Source organism: Orbicella faveolata, unplaced genomic scaffold, assembly GCF_042242905.1.
Source record: "Orbicella faveolata isolate gen_17 unplaced genomic scaffold, um_ofav_v1 contig_12, whole genome shotgun sequence".
Taxonomy (NCBI): domain Eukaryota; kingdom Metazoa; phylum Cnidaria; class Anthozoa; order Scleractinia; family Merulinidae; genus Orbicella; species Orbicella faveolata.
Window position 1 is genome coordinate 31,970,001 of NW_028301539.1, and position 25,000 is coordinate 31,995,000.

A 25,000-nucleotide genomic window follows, 5' to 3' on the forward strand; every position below is an offset into this window, starting at 1 on the left:
AAAAAACGAGTAAGTTTATACCATAGTTTGAATTTTCGGAAAATTTAGAGGATTCGTATGGAAAATGTTGCTGGAGAGCAAGGTCTTGCTCCCCAGCAACATTTTTCCATACAAATCTTCTTATTCTTTCAAAAATTCAGACCATCATAAAATCTCATTCTCTGATGATGGGGGCCTCAAACTTGGCCATTTTGATATTTTCGACACGCTTTTTCCATTTCTGGCATTCGTTAAGTTATAGCCCATAATTTTATGAAAAGTAGGTCACGTGATGGCTTAGCTGCAAAGGGCCTATTCTAACCCTGTGGTCATGTAATATCTAATTGCCCCTCCCCCCTACCCTGGGGACATATCAGACACATTGCCTACGCGTGCATTCCTCCTGTGATTTCTCTTTTTTTTTTCTTGATACAAACTTGTAGGGCAGGGGACAATTTTGAACAAACTGGACAACAAAGAGAAGTTCATATCAAGTTCTACTGCAATCCAAAGAAGCCATTTGGAGAGCCAGCATTTAGTGGGCAGGAGGGAAATAAGTACTTCTTTGATGTTCAGACGTCACTGGTGTGTTCACCTTCAGCTGTTCAGTGTGCAGTGACGTCAGAACATGATGGCAAATCATATGACTTAACTCCTTTGGGACTTCATGATGGTAAGCTAAATGGCTGCTGTGATAATGTCTAAGTCTTTAAGAAATGGCCAGTGCTTGGGTGGCGTTTATCAAGTTGTCCATGCAAGCATTATGTTAGGGCCTTCAAAGAAAAGTGTAAATGGTGCTTAATGTCAGGAGCATCTCTGCTTTAAACTGATCAACAATAGATGAGTGTAGGGAAGGTGCTTGCAAGGCTTAAGGAGCCAGGTTCACGAGCTAACCCAGACAACCCTGTAAATTCACGAACCTCCCTGCACACATGTAAGCCACGTGTAACTTTATAAGCCTTCTTTTAGCTTCCAGAGTGCAACAAGAACATAGTGAATTTGAAAAAATTACCTTACACAACTTTGGTAGTGACCCTCAAACCAGATTATATTTATCGTGTGTTGAAATGTTAGACTTTGAGGGAGGACTTTGATAATAGAAGTAGAGATTATAAAATACGGGAGTGGGTACTGAACTAGGCTGGGCAATTCCAAAATGGAAATGAATGGTGGTATTTGATTGCAACTTTGATGTATGTGTGCACCTTTTTAAGGTAACTGGGAAGCAGTTGATACCAGACCACAGGACAGACACCTTCATTACTTCATCAACATTTGTCGCTCCGTGAATCCAACCCCAGAACTCATGAAATGTCCTGGTGGAGCTATTGGTGCTTGTCAGATCGACCACAAATCCAAGAGAGGATTCAACTTGGGATATGTGCAGAGTAATCCACAGATAGTAGCCAGTGGGGAGCTGTCGTTGCAGTATTCTGGAGGGAGTGGATGCCATCACCAGTTCAACAGGAGCGTTAGAATCGTTTTCTCGTGTTCAGAGATTATGGTAAGGGATAGGATTACAAGGCGCAAATATGGTGAAGGAAGATTGCCTCGAAAATGTCTCGTTACAGGGTATCAAGGAAATAACAACCCCTCAGCTTGTACCTTGTAAGGCCGGTCAAGGGGCAGGGCTGAAAAAATTGTCATCCGGGTTGTCCTGGATAAGTAGATTTTCATGCCGGGCAAGTAACTTTTTATTCTCACTTGCAAGTCGTCTTCCAACTACGTCCAAGAAAGTTAAACTAAAATTTTCCCAGGGCAACACAATTTGTCAGCTGCCAAAGGGCAAGCTGGAGTTTAAGTTTTTTGCAAGCCCTGTTGTGTTTTTTATAAACAAAGTATGTGGTAAGGTTTAGTGTAAAGTCTCTGTTTCCATGGCTCTAGGGCTCTCCTATCTTCGTGGCTGAATCTCCAGAGTGTGAGTACCTGTTTTCATGGCAGACACCCAGCGCTTGTCCACTGACTCTAGAACATGGCAATAACTGCACAGTGGAGGACAAGCAGTATGGTTACATGTTTAACTTGTCCCATCTCTATAACAAAGACAAAGATTATAATGTTAGTGTCAGTGGCGCCCCTGGTGTAAGGATCATTCTGAATGTCTGCAACAAGCTAGTGCATATCCCAAAAGGATGCAGTGAAAAAAAAGGGACAAACGTGGGAGCATGCATTTTAAGTGAGTTGTAGTTTTTACAGATATGAATGTTCATGGAGCACATCTCTCCTAATAATTATTAGGGAGCTTAAGAAACCAATGGTATGTTAGGTTTAATTCGTTTCTCAGATAGGTTTTATTTCGTCGTTCCGAAACATTTTTTTTATTCCGCTTATATGCCCCCCGGATAAAAGCCTCCCCCGTTTATAAGCCCACCCAAAGTTATATAAGCCCAGGGCTTTAAGGTGGGATTGTACGGTATGTAAAATGCAGTCTACCAGTTTTCTGTTGCTGATTCTCATTTTGTTAAACCTGGTTTAATTTAACATGTTCAGTTGGTGTGAAAGGGGTATTAGAAACCCTTGGCGTACATTTTTAAGTATGGCAATGGTTGATCTTAACTTTTGGACAAATTTTAAGCAATGTGGAATGCTGGAATGCCCTTAAGTGACAGTATAACATCTTGTTACATTCGAGAACTCTTCTTCATATTAATGACAGTTCTGTTGACTTGACTTAATTTTCTAATAATTATAGTGATATTTTTACGTTTTCTAATTAGACTGATTTTTGTCTTACACATATAATGATACACACAGATGCAAAGCCTGTATCGATCCTTCAAAATAACAGCCTCACATACTACAACGGCCAGATTAACATGACGTATGGGAATGGGAAATCGCCTTCACTTAGCTTCATCTTTGAATGCAACCAAGGCATTACTGGACGGGAAACAGGTCCAGCTTGTGAGAAGAAAAAGGGCCAACTGTATGAGTGCCATTGGCAGACGGCTTATGCTTGCAGGCCCATGGGTAGCGTACAGTGCAGTATTCGGAATGGCGATGGCAGTGTTGATGATCAATACGACTACACGCTGTTGTCTAAAAGTGAAAGAAACTGGCAGGCACGAATTCCAGGCCCAAATCGTGAAGGTGTGGTTTACTTAATAAATGTTTGCCGAACAGTGGTATTGCAAAAAGTCGCACGGAGGTGTCCCCCAACTGCAGGCGTTTGTATGGTGAAGGGGTGAGTATAGTCAAGCGTTCTAGTGTAAATAAAATAATCAAATTACAATGGGGGATGCCACATCACTCTTACTTGGTTTTCATGCGGGTCCTCTATCCTGGTCGAATTGGAATTTGAAGATGTTGGTTTTTGTGGGGGGGGGGGGGGGGGGGAAGGAAAAGGTTTTTCTGGATGAAAACCGAAGAACCGGAGTACCGTGAGAAAAACCTCTCGGGGCCAGGCGAGAATCAATAACAAACTAAACCCACAAATGGCACAAGGCTGGAATTGAACCCGGGCCACATTGGTGGAAGGTGAGCACTCTTACCACTGCACACCATTTGTCAGGCAACAAGCACCCAATCATAATGCTTGTTAGGGAAAGAAAAGTGTCTTGCTCAAGATCACAACGCAGTGAACCCTGACTGAAGCTCAAACCTTGGTCCACTTGATCCTAAATTTATTGCTTTAACTGTTAGGTCCACATTTTTCTCTCCCTTCCCTCCTCTTAGCACTAAATATTATAACCTTGGAACTGTAATGCACGGACCCAGAAAAGAACATGGCAATATCTACTTACTGTACGAAAATGGTGACAGCTGTGGCAATGGAATGAATTATTCTTCCCGTATACAAATGGAATGTGGCGACACTGAGGTAAGTAAAGGTTCTGACTTCGAGTTCTTTGTTTTCGCTCCTTGTTTTCGCTTCAATAATGCTTTGAAAAACATAAGCAAGTAAAAAAACTAACGATATAATGTCCCAACGTTTCGGCAACCTCGTGACGCCATTATCAAGGAATTAATGAATGAGAGCGAGTTCAAAAGAGGCGAGACCCGTAGATTTACTTAAATGTCGTCAAAATGATTACCGCGTCCCCGTTTCTGCTAATGTTGTCTGTTGCATTTTTCTTGAATTAAAAGGTCCAAGCTTATGCTCAACGACTGATGGTTGCATCTTAGAACGTGTTCGTAATTGTTTGATGTACAGCTATACATCAAATAAGTAAGATTACGCTTGAATGTTACAAACAGATTCGATCCGGGCTTAAGTCTTTGTCTAACTTAACTTCGCCGAAACGTCGGGACATTACATCGTTAGTTTTTACTTGCTCATCTTTCCGCTTTGTGCCAAAATAATAAGAGCGCCTGCAAAGAAACGTTCCTCAAAAAATCGACTCTGGTCGTGAAATTGTCAGTGTCACCATTTGACATATCTTTTCTTTTAATTGGTAGTGTTAAATATAGTTTCCCCTCTCATAAGGAGTTATCTTAGAGAGTTGACATTTAACTTACGATCACCAGACGGAAGCTCTTCCTTTGCTGAAGGCCAACAGCCACCTGGAGCAGAATTAACTGGCCATAAGAGAGAGGTCTGTTAGGTGGTCTTTGTAGAGAGGCGGCTTTTGTAGGAAGCTTTCAATGAGAGTAAAGTCCGGGGGGCAACTCCCATATAAAAACGACTAGAGTGCTCGTTGGAAATTTTGAAAAGAACCCCTAAAAGGTACCAAGATCCTGTTCTGTGGGCGGGGCTTCAAATGTTTCACCCCTAAGAGGTACTAATTGTAAAACAGCACATTATCTCCTGTCATATTTTTTCGGCTCAATACCCTAAAATGTACCGCAAAAGCTCTCGCTGTTGACCTGTTGAGGCTGAAAACCCTAAGAGGTTTCAAAACCTCGTTTTAATCCCTGAAAGATACGACGAACACCCCGGGGGTAAAGACGGTTTATCGTTAGCGTTGTAGGTGATATACTTCTGTTGAGATATGATCCTGACTGGCGCACTCAAGAGGTCATTACTGGAGGTTTGATTGAATTTGTCTTTACCAACAGCGGACTAATAGTAAACAGTGATAATAAATATCTTTAAAAGAGGAAGCGCCCATCATGAAGGGTAAAAGAGTTAATGCCCCATATAAGGTAATGCCTTGGAGATTGGTACCCAGTTCTCTGTAGAATAATCGTATCATGCAGTCGCTCGGTGCCTGGATGTTGTCGTAAAGGATGAAAATGCGCGTTAAAATGTCTTACATGTAAGCTGTCCACTTGAGCAAAGTTCGCGTTACAGGTCTAGCTATTTGTTGACCTTGTTGGGATTTCCAAAACCGGGAGTGATTTAAAAATTAGCCCGAGCGGGATAAAAAGATTTGTTTGCGGGATTGACTGTCCTACTTTCATGCTCTCTTGTGTGATATCGTGGTGAGTTGATTCAACAGTATTTCTTGTTTCTCAGGGTGAGCCCGTGTATGTGACCATGTCAAAGCAAACCTGTGTGTACGAATTCCTTTGGATCACCAGTGCAGCTTGTCCGGTCAACACAAAGAATCAAAAAGTTTTTGACAACTGTACAGCAATAAACCCTCAAACAGAAGTCTTGTTTAATTTGCAATTGCTGAAGAAAAACGACACGGACTATCTTGTACGAGACAAGGATAACAGTACTTTATTCACGCTGAATGTGTGTAGAGAACTAGTCAAACCAAACGGTAAGTGAAGAGACCAAAATGAAAGCGCGAACATATTGAAGTTTCAAGGAGTGAAATAAAGAACACTGTATTCTTTCGGGACTATCTTGCCTGGCAAGCCAGTCGCAAGATGCGATTTGGTACAAGTTCGCGGGAAAAAAAAATTACAGGCAAATGTAAGGAAAATTAAAAATGCGACTGGACGCTTTTCAGCACAGTTGCATCTCCCACATTTGGTTAATGTAATCCTTTGTCTAGTATCTCGACTTTGCTATTCACAAATTGTTCAGAATTCAATTTTTTAAGAAAATAATTTGCCATCGGATTCCCATACCAACACTGTAATTTCTGACATGTTCTGCCTACCCGTCAAAATGGTTTCCAAATCCGGGATAAGGTTTATTTAAGTAATAAAGTAAATAAATTACGATATTTAGAGAGGAAGCAACATCAGCCTTGGCTGGTTTTCATGTGGGTTCTCTATCCTGGTCGAATTGGAATTTAGAGATGTTGCGGTTTTTGTGGAGGGAGGAAAACACGGAGAACCCGGAGAAAAACCCTCCGAACAAGGCGAGAACCAACAACAAACTCAACCTACATATGGCACCGGGCCGGAATCGGAACCGGGCCACCTTGGTGAGAGGGGAGCGCTCTCTTACCACTGCACCATCCCTGCTTCCCAGTATGTTGCTTACAGTAGAGATTTCTTCTTTTCAAGGTTGTGATAGCAAATCCGGTGTTTGTCAACACGTGGGAACTCAAGTGTACAACGCTGGAAAAGCCAACAGTCGCCTGTACTTTGATGACGGGGTCTTGTATTTAAACCTGAGCGGCGGAGATCCGTGCCATCACGTGAAGAAAAACAGAGAGACGATCATTCAGTTTGTGTGCAACTCAACTTTAAGAAGCAGTGATCTTGGGCAGCCAGTATTTATTTCTGAAAACGATTGTACATATTACATTGTATGGCATACTCCACTTGTGTGCGAAAAACAGGTACGTACAAAGCATCTGAGGCTTGAAGCATAAATTCTCCTTATTGGGTGCCACATGCATCCTTTAATGCTGCTTTTGAGAATTAAGAGGTGCATCAAACTAACAGTGCTAATTCCTGGGTGACTGTCTATCAAAAATAGACCTTTTTAGCTTGGGTGGTTTGTTTTCCATCACAGACCACGTGATATTCTCTAGAGAATCGTTCTTTTATCCGTGTAGAAATTTTTTCATTCATATACACGCGATTATTTGAACATTTGAAAGCAAGAATTCTCAAGAGTATTATCATATGTCTGACACTTATTTCTCATTGGTGAAAGAGTCTTAAAATGTACTTTTGTCCCTTCGCCCCGCCCCACACGTGCGTCAGAAATAGGGCGCGGGCGCTAGGACATAAGTCTCCAATTCTTTCAAAGTTTTTTAACCATTGCATAAATTCATTAAAGGTCGCAGCGTGTTGCCTCTTTTTACAGTATGAATGTGTAGCCACTAAACAAGTACAAGTCAGCAAAGGCAGTACAATCAGCACCATCAAGTACAGTCTTGGACGGCTCATGAGGACAGATGCTAACTGGCTGGTACGTTATAACACAGAGGGACGGGGAGGGAAGATTGGAGGGAGGGGAAGTTGGGCTGAAAATATCTATGCCTGCAGGAAGAAACGAGTGCCCAGAACATTGTCAAAGTATGTTGCAAGGCTTTCTTAACGGCAGGCTGCGGCTCTTTCTACGAATATATTGCAGGGTTGGTAGTTTGATTGGCACTCGATGATAAAATACTTCGCGCTAAACATACAGAGTTAGGTTAACCGCCGTAGCGCGTAGTAAAGTGGAGAATTGCGGGATATTTTGCCCTGTCAGAGCGAACATGGCAGTAAAAAAAATACTAAGAATGAGTTCATTAATTGACGAACGTTCGTTGATCTCTCCCGCGCGTACTTGACTTGGCATGTTTTCTTAACTTTCGGTCCGTGCTGTGAAGCCCGGCTTACGGAAATCGACCGGAGTAAGCTCAGTCCTTATCTCACGGTACGGATCCTTATTAAAGGAGGTACGTTACGGCTTGCGTATCTTGAAAAGTTTAGCCTAAATTTTACAAGTTCTCTGTTTACATTCCCTGTTAATCTTCTCCATCCTTAACCATCGTTCCTTTATGGTTTGTTATTATCTTTGTGATGTTTTTCTAACTTAGGTAGCAACTATTTTCAGGCCTCCTTCAATTTAAGGGCCATTGTGTACATGGCCAAATAAATCAAAATGTTGTGATTGAGCTCCTAATATTTGAGGGAAATATCTTAAAACAGGTGACATCGGAGGATGGCGTTGATGACTCATACACTTACTACGTGAACTTGTGTCGTCCTCTGGTACCAATGCCGGGAACGAACTGTCCTGCTGGAGCGTGGGCTTGTCGGGTCAAGAAACAAGCCGACCAAGAAAGCGGGAAACATGAGATCCAGGTAAAATGGCCACATCTGTCAGTTGTGTCTCGAGAAAACAAATACATGTAAGGGGCTTCATGTATTTTCGAAAAATATTGAGCCTCGCGACTTAAGAATGGCTGACTGTTAGGATCGAGAACCGCCGGTCAACGACCCATTTGGCAAATCGCTCATATTTTGCCCAAAGATACCCTTAGGTGACCTAATTCTAAAAATCATATTTCAAGGTTCCAGCGAATTTTTATTTTTCAGAAATTCGCGAAAATTTGAAAGCGCGGTCAAAGTGCGGTTTTTCGTGTAATAAAATGACGCAATAAGGTGCGAGGACGAAGCGCTGGTAAAGTCTTAAAATAAATTCAATTGACTTCAAACTTCACGCAAATGTGGAACAGCCACTCTAATTTATTCCTCGTTTTAAACTAATCTTTAGGGAGGCGCGGTGGCCTCATGGTTAGTGCGCTCGTCTCCGGATCGAGCGGTCCGGGTTCGAGCCCTGGCCGGGGACATTGTGTTGTGTTCTTGGGCAAGACACTTTACTCTCACAGTGCTTCTCTCCACCCAGGTGTATAAATGGGTACCGGCGAACTTAATGCTGGGGGTAACCCTGCGATGGACTAGCATACCATCCAGGGGGGAGTAGAAATACTCCTAGTCGCTTCATGCTACAGAAACCGGGATAAGCTCCGGCCTGATGGGCCACTTGGCTCGTATGCAGACTTTACCTTTAAACTAATCTCAGAGATGTTGATATAGTGGTTTTCCGAACCATTTTAAAAACACCTATGAAGCGTGTGAAAAATAACGGCAAAATATAGGCCATGTTTAACAGCATAAAAATGTATCTGGTACCTCACTTTCCGATTATTTTACTTTACAGCCTAGAAATATCATTATTAAACATATATCATGCCAAGTTTCATGCTCGAACTCGCAGTATTTCCCTTTGAGAAAAACAAAAATCTACGTCAATGTGTTGGGCGCAAATAACACAATAATTATACACGAACAAGAGACAAATCAGTTTCAACGGCGAAAGTAAAAGGCCATCATTCATTAAAATCCCGTCAATTCACTGCTATCAGTAGAAACATAATGTCCACTACACAAAAACTGTTTTTAGACGTTTTCGAAACATTGCGCGTTAACTTTGTTTAATTTCCTGTCCGCCGTCATGTCTAGTCTGTCATCCCGTGTATTTCCTTAATGTAAACAACACTGTGAATGGTTTTCACGACAAACGCAAGAAATTTCCTGTAACCTTAATGTCTTCGGTTCACCAAAACGCTTTAAGTTCGTTAAGACACAATAATGGGTCAACTTGGAATGCTGTTTAGCATTAAGGACGTTAAAGGACTGTAAATTAATCGAGTTGAAATATCTTGAAGCAAATCAAAATCGCGCCCTTATTCTAATTTGGCAAACAGCCGACCTCCGTTCAAGTTCAAGAAGTCGAGAGGTTAATTCGGCAATGCTGTAAGAATCAGGGGCCTCAGGAATCTGTTTTTATCATATCGGCAACCATGCTGCGTGGCTGATATTCGAGACTCAATGGTATCATTGTCACAGCATCAGTTCATTAGAATAAATCAGAGGCCTATCAGGGTAAAGCGTAGGGACAATCTGCAGTCCTTCCACCAGTGGTTCACTAGCACTCTTCTGTTAAGCTTTGCGAGTTGACTGACTTGACTCATGGCTCCCGGTCACACCCAGTTAGGAGTATGTCACCCCAGTATGTGTCGAAAGAAAACTTGAGATTCTATCAAATACGATTAGCATTACAACCTGACCGATTGCGTGTTGGACAACGCTAAATTACAATGTGCACCAGGCTTTTCCGGTTTAACTGTTTTTCCACCTGTCCACGGTCAATGCAATATGCGCGCCAACAGGTAATTGACTCAGTGGAGCTAAACTCAAAATTATTTAGCTTAGTGATCCCTGTGATACTTCGAGAATCATCTGGTGTGTCAGTGTTGACGTTAAGAGCTGGAGACCACTTAATCTTCCACTGCATACAGATATCCGAAATTTCCAGGAGTACCCCCTCCCCCTCTTCCCGACTGTAGCTACAACTAAGAGCCATTCAAGAACAAGAAATAATTGCTCCTCGATAGGTCAGCTTTAAAAAGCGCATTTCAATTTACTGTCACTACTTTAAACTTGTAATCGGTTTATGTACATTGCGGAACGTTGAACATTTGTGCAAGAGCAGTGAAAGCGTGACTGGGCTGCTTGTACGGTTGTGTGACAACTTTTACTGAGTCTCGAATATCAGCCACGCAGCATGGTTGCCAATATGATAAAACAGATTCCTGAGGCCCCTGATTCTTACAGCAGAAAGCTTGGGCCCTTTAAGGCAATGTGGAGTGGTATTGAGGGGAATCGACGGCTTTTAGGTATGTTTTCTGCAACATTTTCGGATTAAATTAGTCGTATTAATATTTTGTTTATTTGTTTCGGGTCAGAGCGTTTCACTTCTTGTTTCCATTTTATATAGGCGAAATTTATTTGGGACTTGCCACTACACTTTTAAACTTACACTTTTGTGACCTCGGGATGACACGGGATGACAGACTAGACATGACGGCGGACAGGAAATTAAACAAAGTTAACGCGCAATGTTTCGAAAACGTCTAAAAACAGTTTTTATGTAGTGGACATTATGTTTCTACTGATAGCAGTGAATTGACGGGATTTTAATGAATGATGGCCTTTTACTTTCGCCGTTGAAACTGATTTGTCTCTTGTTCGTGTATAATTATTGTGTTATTTGCGCCCAACACATTGACGTAGATTTTCGTTTTTCTCAAAGGGAAATACTGCGAGTTCGAGCATGAAACTTGGCATGATATATGTTTAATAATGATATTTCTAGGCTGTAAAGTAAAATAATCGGAAAGTGAGATACCAGATGCATTTTTATGCTGTTAAACATGGCCTATATTTTGCCGTTATTTTTCACACGCTTCATAGGTGTTTTTAAAATGGTTCGGAAAACCACTATATCAACATCTCTGAGATTAGTTTAAAGGTAAAGTCTGCATACGAGTCAAGTGGCCCATCAGGCCGGAGCTTATCCCGGTTTCTGTAGCATGAAGCGACTAGGAGTATTTCTACTCCCCCCTGGATGGTATGCTAGTCCATCGCAGGGTTACCCCCAGCATTAAGTTCGCCGGTACCCATTTATACACCTGGGTGGAGAGAAGCACTGTGAGAGTAAAGTGTCTTGCCCAAGAACACAACACAATGTCCCCGGCCAGGGCTCGAACCCGGACCGCTCGATCCGGAGACGAGCGCACTAACCATGAGGCCACCGCGCCTCCCTAAAGATTAGTTTAAAACGAGGAATAAATTAGAGTGGCTGTTCCACATTTGCGTGAAGTTTGAAGTCAATTGAATTTATTTTAAGACTTTACCAGCGCTTCGTCCTCGCACCTTATTGCGTCATTTTATTACACGAAAAACCGCACTTTGACCGCGCTTTCAAATTTTCGCGAATTTCTGAAAAATAAAAATTCGCTGGAACCTTGAAATATGATTTTTAGAATTAGGTCACCTAAGGGTATCTTTGGGCAAAATATGAGCGATTTGCCAAATGGGTCGTTGACCGGCGTTTCGCGATCCTAACAGTCAGCCATTCTTAAGGATTTAGCGGTACTTACATATGATCTGCTCCCGTCTGGCTTAGTGATCGGTCGGCAGAGCAGCGGTTAGGTAATTAATCTGGAGGGTGTGGGTTCGAATCTCACTGAGGTTAAAGAATTTTTCGTTACCTCGTGTGGCGCGCTCTTCCCCGAAGGCTTCTTGATGAGAAACGTAGACCAGACGCGTGAAAGCGGCGGAAATCAAGCCTACTTGTGGTGCTCCATTTCTTTGCTAAGGTTAAGGCTAAGGCTGAGAACGAATAAACTTGGGTTGATTTCTAGCACTCCATATTACTTCGGAGATAATTCAGTTACTTTAACATTCCCTCTTTGCCCCCAGTAGTGTTTAATGACACTAGCGAATTATCAGGGCGATCTGATAAGATGCTGAGGGATCCCTGTGCTAAACTAACATCTCATCAAGGGCGCGTAGAAATACTCCATAGTTGTTTTGTTTCACGCTACAGAAACCGGGATACGCTCCTGCTCTGTTGGTTGTAAGTAGTAATATATGTGGTTATGTTTAGAGTTTGGGCCGTGCTGTTGATCCTCCAAAAGTTGATGACAATGGAGAGGTGCGACTTGTATACCTAAGCAGCACTGGTTATAAAGACGGCAAAACCAAAATGGAGCTCCACTTCACGTTCGCTTGTGCGTACGGCTCATTGGTAAGTTTATTAATACAATTAACAATAATTAACTGTGCAAATGAATATATGAAAGATCGTATATGAAAGATCGTATATGAAAGATATAAGAATATATGAAAAATCCCTGTTTCTCTCACCATGTAACCAGCTCCCAGTGTCTTGATAGCTCAGTGGGTAGAACACTGCAACGATATCGCAGAGGTCATGGGTGCGAATCCCTTTCAAGTCTAAGTTTTCAGGCTTTATTTTCACAGCTGCTTGCTAGTTGTGTATAAAACTGCGATGATCATTGATGTCTTAAAAATTAACTGTGTTAGAGCGGTTTTCATTTGAGTGTCGAAAGTAACTAGATAATTACTTTGGTTTTGGGTTTGGTTTTACTACGGTTTGAAATTGGCTGAGTAATCTAATTGGTAAGTAATTGGTTTGGTTTTGGTTTTACGACACTCAATTGAAAACCGCTCTAACAATTTAATTTATTGAACAATTATTAACTTTAACGACAATTTAATGCAGTTAACAATTTGCACCTAAACTATATGTTAGAACCGTAAGACTTAAAATTTTGCATTTGATAATGGCGACAAGATGACCCCGAACCGCTATGCTCTAGCGTTTATTTTTCTTTTAACATATGATTATGAGCACACTGCTACGCTACCCACCATCTGCAATAGACCAGATAATGAGTAGCGTAGCCAATCAGACAACTACATTCATGACAAAACGCTAGTAGATATATACTAATTAAACAATAGTGTTTCTGTCGAGGAACTATCGGCTGATAGTTGCCCCGCGTAAATTTGATGTTCTTAAAACAAATATTTGCCCAAGAAGCGAAGCTTCGAGGGCAAATATGCTAGTTTTAAGAACATCAAATTTCCAAGGGGCAACTATCAGGCCGATAGTTCCGAGACATTCTATTGTCTTCATTGTTCACCACTAAATTTTCTTCCGCGCGCCAGTTCAAAAATCATATTGAATTATTTTCAACTGTTTTAGATGAAACCCGTGAAAGCCAAATGTAAAATTTGGAAAAGAAAACAGATAAAAACCAACTTAATACAATTGCAGTTGTTTATTTTCTGTAAGCCCGCTTTTTTACAGAATAATTTTCACGGACGAATACTATCATCCACGTATTTTCCTCGGATGGGCACTATGGGCTAATGGTGTCTCTCCGCGGATGAACACTATCGTGTCACGTGATCAATTTAAATCAATAAGAATCGGAGAAAATTTAGTAGTGAACTGTAGTGGCTAATAGTGCACGATAGCTCAACCAATCAAATTGTAGTATTTGTATTAGTGTGTCCGTCTACGTTCCAGACAGTCGTACACCTTGAAAGCAAACCTGTTTTAATGGTGGTTGTAATATTTTTCTTTTTTGTTTTCAGGGTCACCCTGTGTTGCAGCAAGTAGACAAGAATGTAATCCACATCAGCTGGGCGACATCGGCAGCCTGTTCTGAAGCGCAGACGGCGGAGCTTGACAAGTGCGGAGTCTTTGACAATAGCACAAGAGAATATTACAGCTTGAAGCCGATTGCCAAATTCACTGACACTTTAAGATATTACAAAGTGGTATGACTCCTAATGTACCAAACCAAGGGAGATGTATTGTATCAAACACGAAAGACCGTGTTTGGCCACATTTCCTAACACCAAGAAGAAAGTTGAAAATACGACGTGTAGCGGAGTAGTTTTGATGAACTGCGAATGTGGTCAAACACTGTCTGGAGTGTTTGATATATCTTCTCAATTGAAACTAAAACTAAGGAGGAAACGGAGAACTAAAATCGTAAAAATCTATGCTAATTGAGATCAGATATCCAAAGACCGTCACTGTCATGACTTCCTTTGTTTAAGCTTACAGCTATTCCAGATAAGGGGGTGACCTGGGCGAGTACATGGTCATCAGTGGTTTGAACTGGGATCCTTCATTTACGGCCTTATCATGAAACTGTCCTGCAGGAACCAGTTTCTCGAAAGTCCCGGAAACTTTTCGGGCCCGAAAAGCCATTTTTAGTTAAGACAGACAGGTGTATACGCCTGAAACTTCTTATGGAACCTCTGTTTATATTAAGAATATGTGAATAGAGTTATCGCGAACGCTAAAAGAGCGGTAAGGACGAGACGGGGTTTGATCGGGACGAATACTGCGCCCGTGTCTCGTCCTAAGTAAGTAACGCTTCCTCGTCTAAAGGTCTCACCTTGTAATTTCTGCCTGATTTCGAGAGAATAACACACTACCAGCAGTCTAATCTGGCGATCATTTTCACACTACTATTTGAAAATTTGAAAGCAAGAATTTTCAAGAGGATCATCGCATGGTCTGAAATGGGGCAAAAAACAATTAGCCGTACAATCTAAAAAGGTCTATAGTAGAGCTCCCTTGAGGGGCAACAAAAGTAATTAAATGAAACACGATCTTTTTCTTGTTGTAGGGAAGTGAAAATGATCCGCATTATTTCTTGCTGTCTATTTGTGACGGGTTAAATTTGACCTCGGACGCAAGTAATTGCACAGGAGCGGGGGTGTGCTTGGTGGCACATAAGACGTACAAACCTTTGGGCCTGTACGCACATAGAGCGATGACTTACTTCAAGGACGAGGAAATGTTGATTCTGAAGTATTGCAGTGCAGCATGCGACAGTAAAGGTTGGTACGCATGCGCCAGTGGTCGAAGGCAGCGTGGCCGAGTAGTCAGCGCGTCGGAGTGGCAATCCGGCGGTCCCGGGTTCGAGTCCCGCTCCAACCACTACCTGGCTTTGTTTCACGGTAGTCCGGCCTGAGTTCAAATCCTCGGCCACGCTTGTAAATAGCCAACGGGTTTGCCTCCGGCCAGTTGGGATTCTTAACAATGTTCTGTTGAATTTGAATCATTTGTTTCAGTTCTTTTGCTCAGCCCCACTAGCCTTTGTGCTATAAACACTGCCGAAGATAAATTAAGGTTATTGTTGTCAGTAATGGCGACAGAGTCGTGTGCTTTTCACATGAGGGGACATTGCATCCACGCATGTTTTTGTCCCAAGACTCGCGTTTGACTTCTTGTGTGTTTTCAGGTTTACACTTTTCACGTTTCAGAACATGTACATGTAGTATTGACAAAAAGTTAGTGAGGACATGACATAGGGTTGTAATCTCCCCTTCCGTGAACAGCACGTGATGTTCGTGCTACTGCATGTCACTGCGACGTATTCTATCATTAAGTAGAAGTCTTGATCATTATAGTTGACGTGAAACGATGTTTTTGGAAAGTCGTCGTTGTGATACTCCATCAATTTCCGTTATTTTCATGCAGGGCGCGCATTCCAGAGTAGCGCAGAGATTGCTAGGCCAGCATGGCGGATTGCGGACACGTCAGATCCCCTAAAAAAAAACGAAAACTTGCAATGTTACGTGACGTTTGTAACGATTGCTGAAACGATACTGTTATTTTCATTTTTTCAGATGCTACTGTAATATCAAGAATAATATTTGTGTGTGACAGAACTCAAAGAGGCAAAGGAAAACCAGAACTGAATACGTTTAGTGTGAGTAATTTTCGTATCTGACTTTTAAGCAAGTATCGCCTTTTCCTTTCTTAGTATAAGTATATTTTACTTCTCTTACTGTGCTTGTGTGATCTTTTCTCTTTTTTTTTTTTCCTCTTCTTTTGCTTTTGCGCAAAGGAGCTTTTTTCTGTGGGACGTAAAAGAACCCACACACTGATCGAAAAGGGTAGGGGACGTAGTTTCCGGTGTGGTGGTCTATCTCTCATCTGATGGTTAAATGCTCGGAGATATTAGCTGTATAAGCTACTCTGAGATCCGAGGGTAAATGAAGTAATGTATGTATATATGTATTGCGCTTTCACGCGTTTAGGTTTGCTTAACTACTTTGTCCCAAATTATGTCATTTTGCGTGACGATGACAACTGCTGTAGAGACACACGGCAACATGGAATCTATTTGTTAATTTGATCTCGTGCTAGATTGTGACTAGATGGCGTGCGTTTTTAACCACAGTAAAGCAAAACCAAGGCTACTACTAAGAACTTCTGACACTCAGTAATTTAAAGCGCTTTATTAAGGCAGCATTCTTTTTTTTTTTCTTTCAACAGAAAGACGGTGCAGATTTTGCATGGAGAACAAGTCTGGTTTGCCCTCCTCTGGAAGAGGAATGCAGCTACACTGATGGTAACAGTAATTACAACCTGCAGTTGCTGACAAGTCGAACGCGAAGCTGGTATTATGAACATAATAAAGACAGGTATTTAGTCCTTTCCTCTCACGTCCTCTCGTTGGCTGGCCGCTGGCGGTTCTACCTCGTACCTTGTGTTTCCTGTGTCCTCCAGTTTCTTTCCTTCTCTGTTTATTTAATTCTATTAATTGTGTTCCCATCTTTGTCTGCTTTTTATTTTTCCTGGTTTAAATGAAAAATTGCTGCCCTTTTATTCGTATGTTTTAGACTGTTTTTCCCATTCTATGTAGTTTGATTCTAAGTTTATTCATTCAAATCTTAGAGTAATGATTTGATTGATTTAAACATCTTTTTGTTGGTATTGCAAGCTCTCAAACAGTCAAAGTTCGAACAGCCGCATGCACAGTTTGTCATTACGTGGAGACTTCGACCTCAGAACCTGTCTTAATAACTTGGTTTTTAATCGGCTGTACATCAGGAAGCCAGTAAACAAACGTGTCAATAAAATTAAGAACGCGTGTCTCGTCCCCAGTCTTCTTGCGTTCCTTTTTGGCCTCCTTTGTTGTTGTTGTTGTTGTTGTTGTTGTTGTTGTTGTTGTTGTTGTTCTTTTTGCTTCTTACTCACTTCACTGTCGCAGATAGTCTAGCCATCAAGATTGTTTTATGATTCTTTTATTATTTTAAACACCAACGATTTACTGGATGATGAATGAACGAACGAACGAACGAACGAACAAATGAATGCATGCATGCTTTATTTAACGTGGATATACGCTTAGCTTGAGAGCTAGTTTACAGGTATTCCTCCTAATAACTAGTGAAAACCTAACAACTAAACAACGCCAATATCACAATTCATGAGGTATACTGATTAAAACTATTCAAAACTATTATTACAATGTTACCGCCGCAGTCAAAATAATATTAAAACTAATGTTACAAATTTACTAATCCCCGAAATTTAGCGATCTAATTCTGTTTACTATTTCATTGGTGCGTACTTTTATTCTAATGTCATTTGATAGATTCGTAATTAAAACAAAATTACACGGTGGCTTGAAGATGTGAATTTTATTTTCTCGTGTTAAAAACGATAATTTACTCGCTGCGCTCGTTCGCAAAATATTGTTTTAACCACTCGAAAACAAACTTCCGTGTAATATCCTCTTTTTGCGTTCCTTGCATAGTTTCTGGATTAACATCTGTAGAGGCATCAGCGATGGCCCACCAGGTATCTTTCAGTTTTGGTTGTATACATTAGTTTTACTTTTAATCTGTGTATTTTCTGCATATTTTCAGTCTTGCATATTTATTTATTGTACCTTGCAAAGTATGGAAAATAAACTACCGTAAAATTGTTTAATACTTGCTGTATAAAAGGAGTAAGTATTATAACGATGCAGTTGAACAGCAGGGAACTTGAGCACGGACGTTGTTAAGTGACCGCGACGTCAGTGACCAAGAGACTCTGAAGGAGGTCGCTGTCTTTACCGTTTGAGCAAAGAGATATTTTCGCGGAAGTAACATCTTCGAAACTTGCCTCAAAACCTCGAGAAAGCCTTAGGCCAACATTTTTACCTTTGGAGTGATTGCCTTCTCACTTGTAGCAATTCAACTCCCAGATACTAAAATTTAAAAAGAAACTCTAACCGAATAAAACAAAACTACGCGTAAGCCTATAAGAACGCATTGCGAACCTAATTTTGTAAAAAAAAAACGTCCCTTGTTCCTTTTGCAGGTTGTCCAGCAACTGCGTCAGTATGTATGAAGAGAGGAGGTAGTGACAAAGTAAACATTATTGGACTGACAAGCACACAGAGAATGAGCATGAAAGGTGAGCAGCTTGGGTGCCAGGGGCTTGTTACCAGGGGGCGCATCTGACATATTCAAAAATTGACCGCTTTGATAGTGACGCTGTGAGCTTCACCTCAAGTTATAGCACTCGAGGAAGTGGAGGCAAACCCTCCTAAACATATCAAAACTCGAGGTCCTCTACTTCCTACATACTAGGAACATATGCGATCTAGCATGTTCGGTTTAGAATGGCAGATTTCTATCTTTCCCAGACGAAAACGGGGCTGCCCCCTCCCCGCTGCTGTTATGTAGTCAAGTGTTTAGACATTTTAAGGTTTAAAGTTCACCTCTTTGTATATTCTCTCGAGTTTTGTCCATAGGCAAGATTCAGGTAAAAGTTAAAAGTTTTTAAGATTATATTCCAGGCAAGCGGCCCATGAGGCTGACTTTTATCTCCGGTCTCGGTTAGCATAAGGCGAGTGGGGTTATTTGTACTCTCCCCTGGATGGGATGCTAGTCCATCGCAGAGTTATCCCCTCCCCCCAGAATTTAATTACCCAGCGGCCATTTCAAGCTCCCTCCCAGAGACCCTAGGTGCACTCTGACAGAAAACCGTCTTGCCAAAGAACACGAGGCAGGTCAGATTGATACCTCCTGGGCACTAGTCATTTGGTCACCGCGCGTTCCGTTGCTAATAGGGAACGTATTGTGTTTGCAGGTGGCCATTTTCAGTTGACATATTCTGGACTCCCCCCAGTCGAAGGATGTTCCAAAAGTTCAAATTCGAAAGTGGTGTTTTTTTTTGAATGTGGAAATCATGTCGGACAACCACAATTTGAAAGGTACGTTAGGCGAGTGATAAAGTGCTGTATCTACGAAATCAACGAAGTGAGTTTTAAAGGCGTAGTTCTGGTCTGTTATAATCAGCGACTAACATTTTCACCTGTACACTTGGCTAAAATTGTACATTACCTTGCGCTGTACATGCAATGATATTTTTCCGGCGGAATATCATTGACATTTGGAGTGAGCTACCTTAAATTCCGGCAATGTACCTTTCGCGCGGGAAATTTAAGCAAGTGAATTCATTAGCTTGCAAATCCACTTACATTTTGGATATTTTTTCTTTGTGTTTCAAAAGTTAGAACACATGAAATAACTCTGAACTAACGAAATAGATATATGACTAGGTTATATAACATCATCATCATCGTTATAACTTTATTTGAGTGTCGAATGTATTTAGCATTGTTGTGCTAACTGGGGACACTAAATAAATAAACAAATATTGCAAATAAAACACAAATTATAAAGAATCCCAACTGGTGCGAGACTGACCAGTTGGCTATATTACACAACGCGGTCGAGAAGTTGAACTCGGGGCTACCGAGAACAAATCCAGGTAGTAGTAGGGTGGAGGGATTGAACCGGGGACCTCCAGATGTCAAATCCAGCGCCCTAAACCACTCGGTCACGCCGCTCCACAAGTTTTCCTTACCAATGGCTCAAAAAGATCAGTTACTGGGCCCTTAAATAAAGTTGCCTAATTCAGTTAAGCAGAATCAAAGTACTACGAGCTTTAGGGGACGTCACAAGGCACTTTTCTCGAGAGACGAAAAATCTCAGCTATCACGTAGTCCTTGATGACCTAAGTCACGCGACAAAATGTCTCGGAAACAGATAAAGGACTGGTAACAAATGTCCGAGAAGCAGAAATCCTGTTTAAAATGTTTCAACAAAGCTTTGCAATATTTTCCCTCTTCTGGCCAGTCTTTGGTAAAGAAAAACTTTTTTATCAATATTTTACGAAAGTGTTTCATAAGACCAAAGGTTTTCACAGCGGCTGATGCAGGCCGTTCCTTTGTTAATCAATCTGTGTATTTCACCTAAGGGAAGACTGGTCATCATGTTCGTTTACTGTCAAATGGAGAAGTTCAGTAGCCTGCCAACTTGAAAGGTAAGGACTCTCAACAATACTGGTATCTGCTTTTAGAAAAAACCCAGTTGATTAAAACGCGCGCTAAACGCTGCGCATCTGTGACTGTTAGCGTAATATGAAGCACCAGGCGCCTCTAAGAGAGGATTCACAAGATTGGCTGAGGAAACAATAGAAAGCAAAGCAATGAACCTAGCCCGGTGCGTGAAACAGAGAACGGGTGAAATTACAGGTTCGGAAGAGGTGATTTGGCTGCATAATGAAGGCGCAAGCAAAGAAAATTTAAATTCTGGTTATCGAGCTGAACGAGGAATTTTACATTCTATTTTACAGTTTTCAATTTACACTGCAGTGCAAATTAACTATAAACTTGACTGCACTCAGCCAATCACAATGAAGCAATACAGGGTCGACTGTACACAGTTGTTGCCCTTTCTCATATTGTTCCTTATCTTAGCACATGGTACTACTGCCAGAAAATTTGATTTTATTTTCGTTATTTGTTTTCAGGAAGAAGGTTGAAGAAAACAATTGCATTCTTAAACATCCTGTCACGGGCAGAAGCATTGATTTCAAAAGACTTGCTCACGATTCCAAGAGGTTAGATTGGTTTAAAAACAACAAAGAATCACGTGAAGACAATTATAAACGTGTGTTTGAATGTTGTTATCAGTGGTCACTTTCTCTCTCGGATCGCCTTTTCTGAAACATAGCTAAACTTCGTGTGTGCAAATTTTGGGTGCCGCTTAATGACAGTCGAAAACTCTCATCGCGACGACCAAAGGGTGGTCGCAGCCGCGTGGCAGAGGTGACTGGTTATTAGGCGTTCTATTTACAGTACATTACTGACAATGATTTCGGGACTTTGATAACTGGCCGCTTAACAGGGGGTGGCTCCTTCGACTGTTCGACTATTCCCAAACAAGTGAAAAAGAATAAAAACACAAGGCGAAGCAACTTGCATTTGATTCAAGTTTTGATTGGATCTCTGGATTTTTCATTTTTTTAGCTTTTTGTTTCTGACCAGACTGATAAGTGTGGTTTTGATTGTGCTCAATGTTGAAAGCCTCTATATTTCATGTCTTAGTTAATTTATGAACTGTTGTTGTTCATTTGTTAGTACATGGAAAGTACCGGGAAAGGATGAGCATAATAACGAAGTGTCTTACTTTATAAATGTTTGCGGTAACGTGGATGATGACAATGCGCCCGTGGGCTGCAACAAGAAAGCTCAGCTCTGCATGGATAACACACCATGGCACGTGCGATCCAAGAACTTTTATTACGAAGGTATGTTCCACCTTAACACCTGGCTCGGCAGTAGAAAAGTACACTACATTTTTATATAGTGAGTAAGCAGACACCTCGACGTGGTCTATTGCAAATTCGAGAATCTAATGGCTAATTCTCTCTATTCAGACACGCATGCAGGGAATCATGGTGGTTGTATTCATTAAAACAAATATCCAGTCTAAGATGATGAATACAATTACCATGATTCCCTGCGGGCGCAACTCATGGAGGCAGTTGGCCATTTTGTAGTTGGCTTTTGCCTCTGTGTCAAAACGAGTCCGCGTGCAAAACCATTCATCTGTGTTCCGCTTAGAGGTTAATTTTCTTGCAAATCAAACTCATTTTCATATGAAAGGTTTTGCACGAGGACTCGGTTTGAAACTGAGGCACAAACTTGCACACTGTTCGTGTCTTTCTCCGCGGACTGTACTTTCTTTATGCTCCGGCTGGTCACTTCCTTGCGTTCTCTTTACCTTACTATTACTAAAGCCAGGTTAAATATACATTAGTTAATTAACGATTTTATAGTAACTAAGAGATCCCTGAGAGGAAAGTAATTCCTTTAAAAGTAGAGTTACCCAAGGTAATTAAAACGTGATTGAATAACTCGGCAGAACTGTTACCGTGTGCTTCATCGTTTTTGTTTTGTTTTCTTTTTCTTTTTCTTTTCTCTGCGGTAACTCCCAATAAAATCTTCCTTACTACAGACGTTCGTTTTACCTGGCTCTAGTTACCCTTTGGTTTTGTTTTTCCTCTTGGTAGGCTCAATGTTCTCGCTCGAGCTGGCAACAAAGGAAAAGACAACTGTGGTGATTAACTTCCAATGCTCACTAGGGGAGGGAGTGGTGAGTTTTTGTTCCTGTTGATGGAGCTCTTACCAACCTATGTGAAAGATGGATCATTATTAAGGCGGGGGTTAACCTAAAATGCTGTAAAAAAAAATTTGAAGTTTTGTTTTCATCGGAATTTGAATCTTACGGTATTGAAGTTTTATTTTGAGAATTTCTGTTACTGTGAGTTCAAAGCTCGTTTTCTCAAAACGAGTTATTTTTGCCTTTGAGAAAAGATATTTTGAGAAGGATTTGTTCAATTGAGCTGAAATTTTCAGGATTTGTTGTTCTGAGTAAGCTTTGTGTTTTAAACAGAGAACTTTTCCATCCAGTACATTTTGAGGAAGTTATGCATTGAAACGTATGCTGGATTTTCTGTATCAGATTTAACTGGTCACCATTTCATGTGTTTTAAACTTTCCAAAAATCTCTCGGCTTAAAACAGTAAGCTTGTTTTTTTACTATTGAAAAATGTAAAAATTATATATTTTGATCAGTTCTTGTAGGAGTTATCTTTTCTTAAGTAAACCCTGGTATTCCCCAGCGGATGGCCGATTTAATCAGCCGGTGTCAGGTTACAATACAGTTCTAGGGTCCAAAAAAGCTTTCTAAAAATGTATACTTTGCCATGGTTTTCAATTAGATCTTACCACGAGAAAAGTTTGATAAAATGGTGTGTTTTTATGTTAATCCCACCTGAAGTCCATCGCAGTTTCCCTTAACGTATTGGCCAGGTTGCTCTTGCTAACAGCTCTCTGTACTTATCACGTGACCTTGTCAATCAAAAACTGTTCAGAGTACAAAATGGCTACCAAGAATGAACAGAGCGAGGTGAAACTAGATAGGTGGCCAATTCGTGACTACTGATTCGTTGGATTTAGAGTCTGCAAAGAAAGTTGCAAATTTACGTGATTGTGAACATGCGAGTTAAGCTGGTTAAGTTAAGGAAATATATTTCGCCAGATTTTATTTTAAAAGCTAGGCAAAGAGCATAGAAACAACATTTCTTGCCATTTTTTTGCAGGGAAGTCCTAAGTTTGATTACGTGTCCAGCAACGCGCACCGCTTCTTTATATGGCCAACATCCATTGTCTGTTCAAACGACCTGTAAGTATTGCTCGTTATGCCGGGTGTATTGTATTTTACACCATGCCATAAAAAATACAACCAATCAGAATAAAGGAAGGCCGTAGTTTAATCGGCCTTCCCAACCTTCCCTTCCCAACCTTCCCATCATGCGCTGCGCGTATCTCGTATTGACAGTGTTGTCCACTGTATTTTCTATGGCGTGGTATAAAATAGTTACGCAATAATTTCTCTGGTATGCCATGGAATATCCTACTTGCCACTTATATTTTCTTGATATACACACTCGCCTTGAGGCATAACTCGTTTGTATATATGAACTCCTTCAAACTTTGTAATACTCTAATTGCCTTTTGTGATTTTGTTTGTCGATGTTTTTGTTGTTTTTTCAGGAGTCACGAAGTGACAGATATTCCTGAGGCTGGCCACAAAACAGCCAAGTCTGCTACAAAGAAAAACGTGGGCATCGCCTTTGGCGTGCTGTTTGCGGTTTTTTTGATAGTAGTCTTTGCCGTTGTTTTTTATAAACCATCCAGAAGGTAAGTGACTTTTAACTTAATGGTAAAAAAAAAATTAAAAAACATCAATCTCAGGGAAATGTGAAGTAATCCCAGGGGAATGTCCTTTGAAGCCGCTTTTTGTTTTAAAGGGCATGAAACGAGCCGAAAGGCTCAATACTTATTAGAACTGACGGTTTCGCCTCGCTGGTATGCCAAACTGCTGATAACTGCGGTACTTTCGATAGAAATCACTCCACTATGGTACTGAATTTTCGTTCTGTGTGTTTATTATTTTAGACATTCTATTATTTCCTGTGTGCGGATGAATTTCAAGAGACATGTTCTTCGGAAGGAGATCAAGTTTCCAGTGTACAGATATCAAAAGGTATTACCACGCTTAGCCAATATTCACCCGCGGCCAGTCTCACTGTGTTTTATGGTCTTTGTCTTTTAAGGCTTAAAAGCACTTTCTAGAGCGTACAGAAGCGCTCGGCTGCACCTCATCCATCTCTGTCCTCTTCTCTCAAGTTTTTTAAAAAATGTCCGCGTGCACATAACAAAAAAAAAAAAAAAAATGCGCACGGCCGCTTTAACTATTCCATTTTAGACCTTATTATATCTCTCAGTTACTGCGTGCGCTTTGATTGGTCAATTTTAACGGGCCGTATTCTACTGTACGGCCCGCTAAAACTTCAAGTTGTTTTTGTTGCCAAAATGTTTCGTGATTAATCAAGTAAAAGATTAAAACTTTCTTTTACTTTAAATTGTGTATTAAAACGTGCTAATGACTTAACAACGATTTCAAATTAACTCGTTTTGCTTTCGACTTGCTTCAGAAATTTGAAGCCGTTGCGCGTGAATAGAAATCGTTCCCGAATCCGTAGGGAAAAAACTTGGTCCGTAACTCACAGTACGGACCTCCAACTCGGTTAGTAAGAGGTATTTATAGACAGTGTTCCTGATAGAGAGTATTAGTAGGTTTTTTTTAACTCAGGAAAGGCTGTTAATCTCAAGAATACATGTTGCTTTTGACAGCT

General features: G+C 40.9%; 1 protein-coding gene across 1 annotated transcript in view; it reads left to right on the forward strand.

The window, feature by feature from the left end:
• The window catches only part of LOC110044372 (cation-independent mannose-6-phosphate receptor-like), a 42,330-nt gene that overhangs the window by 15,539 nt on the left and 1,791 nt on the right, over positions 1–25,000 (forward strand). The window contains exons 12-36 of the mRNA XM_089277559.1: positions 423–652; positions 1,194–1,483; positions 1,864–2,155; positions 2,734–3,163; positions 3,655–3,799; positions 5,378–5,630; positions 6,328–6,605; positions 7,079–7,183; positions 7,909–8,064; positions 12,218–12,358; positions 13,738–13,923; positions 14,787–15,000; positions 15,793–15,875; positions 16,445–16,593; positions 17,712–17,755; positions 18,263–18,358; positions 19,037–19,160; positions 20,210–20,275; positions 20,765–20,854; positions 21,375–21,544; positions 22,310–22,392; positions 23,402–23,484; positions 23,856–24,002; positions 24,261–24,348; positions 24,999–25,000. The exon at positions 24,999–25,000 is cut by the window's right edge and continues 1,791 nt beyond it. Coding sequence (XP_089133685.1) covers positions 423–652; positions 1,194–1,483; positions 1,864–2,155; positions 2,734–3,163; positions 3,655–3,799; positions 5,378–5,630; positions 6,328–6,605; positions 7,079–7,183; positions 7,909–8,064; positions 12,218–12,358; positions 13,738–13,923; positions 14,787–15,000; positions 15,793–15,875; positions 16,445–16,593; positions 17,712–17,755; positions 18,263–18,358; positions 19,037–19,160; positions 20,210–20,275; positions 20,765–20,854; positions 21,375–21,544; positions 22,310–22,392; positions 23,402–23,484; positions 23,856–24,002; positions 24,261–24,348; positions 24,999–25,000 — 3,945 coding nt within the window. The remainder of the gene's footprint in view (positions 1–422; positions 653–1,193; positions 1,484–1,863; positions 2,156–2,733; positions 3,164–3,654; positions 3,800–5,377; positions 5,631–6,327; positions 6,606–7,078; positions 7,184–7,908; positions 8,065–12,217; positions 12,359–13,737; positions 13,924–14,786; positions 15,001–15,792; positions 15,876–16,444; positions 16,594–17,711; positions 17,756–18,262; positions 18,359–19,036; positions 19,161–20,209; positions 20,276–20,764; positions 20,855–21,374; positions 21,545–22,309; positions 22,393–23,401; positions 23,485–23,855; positions 24,003–24,260; positions 24,349–24,998) is intronic.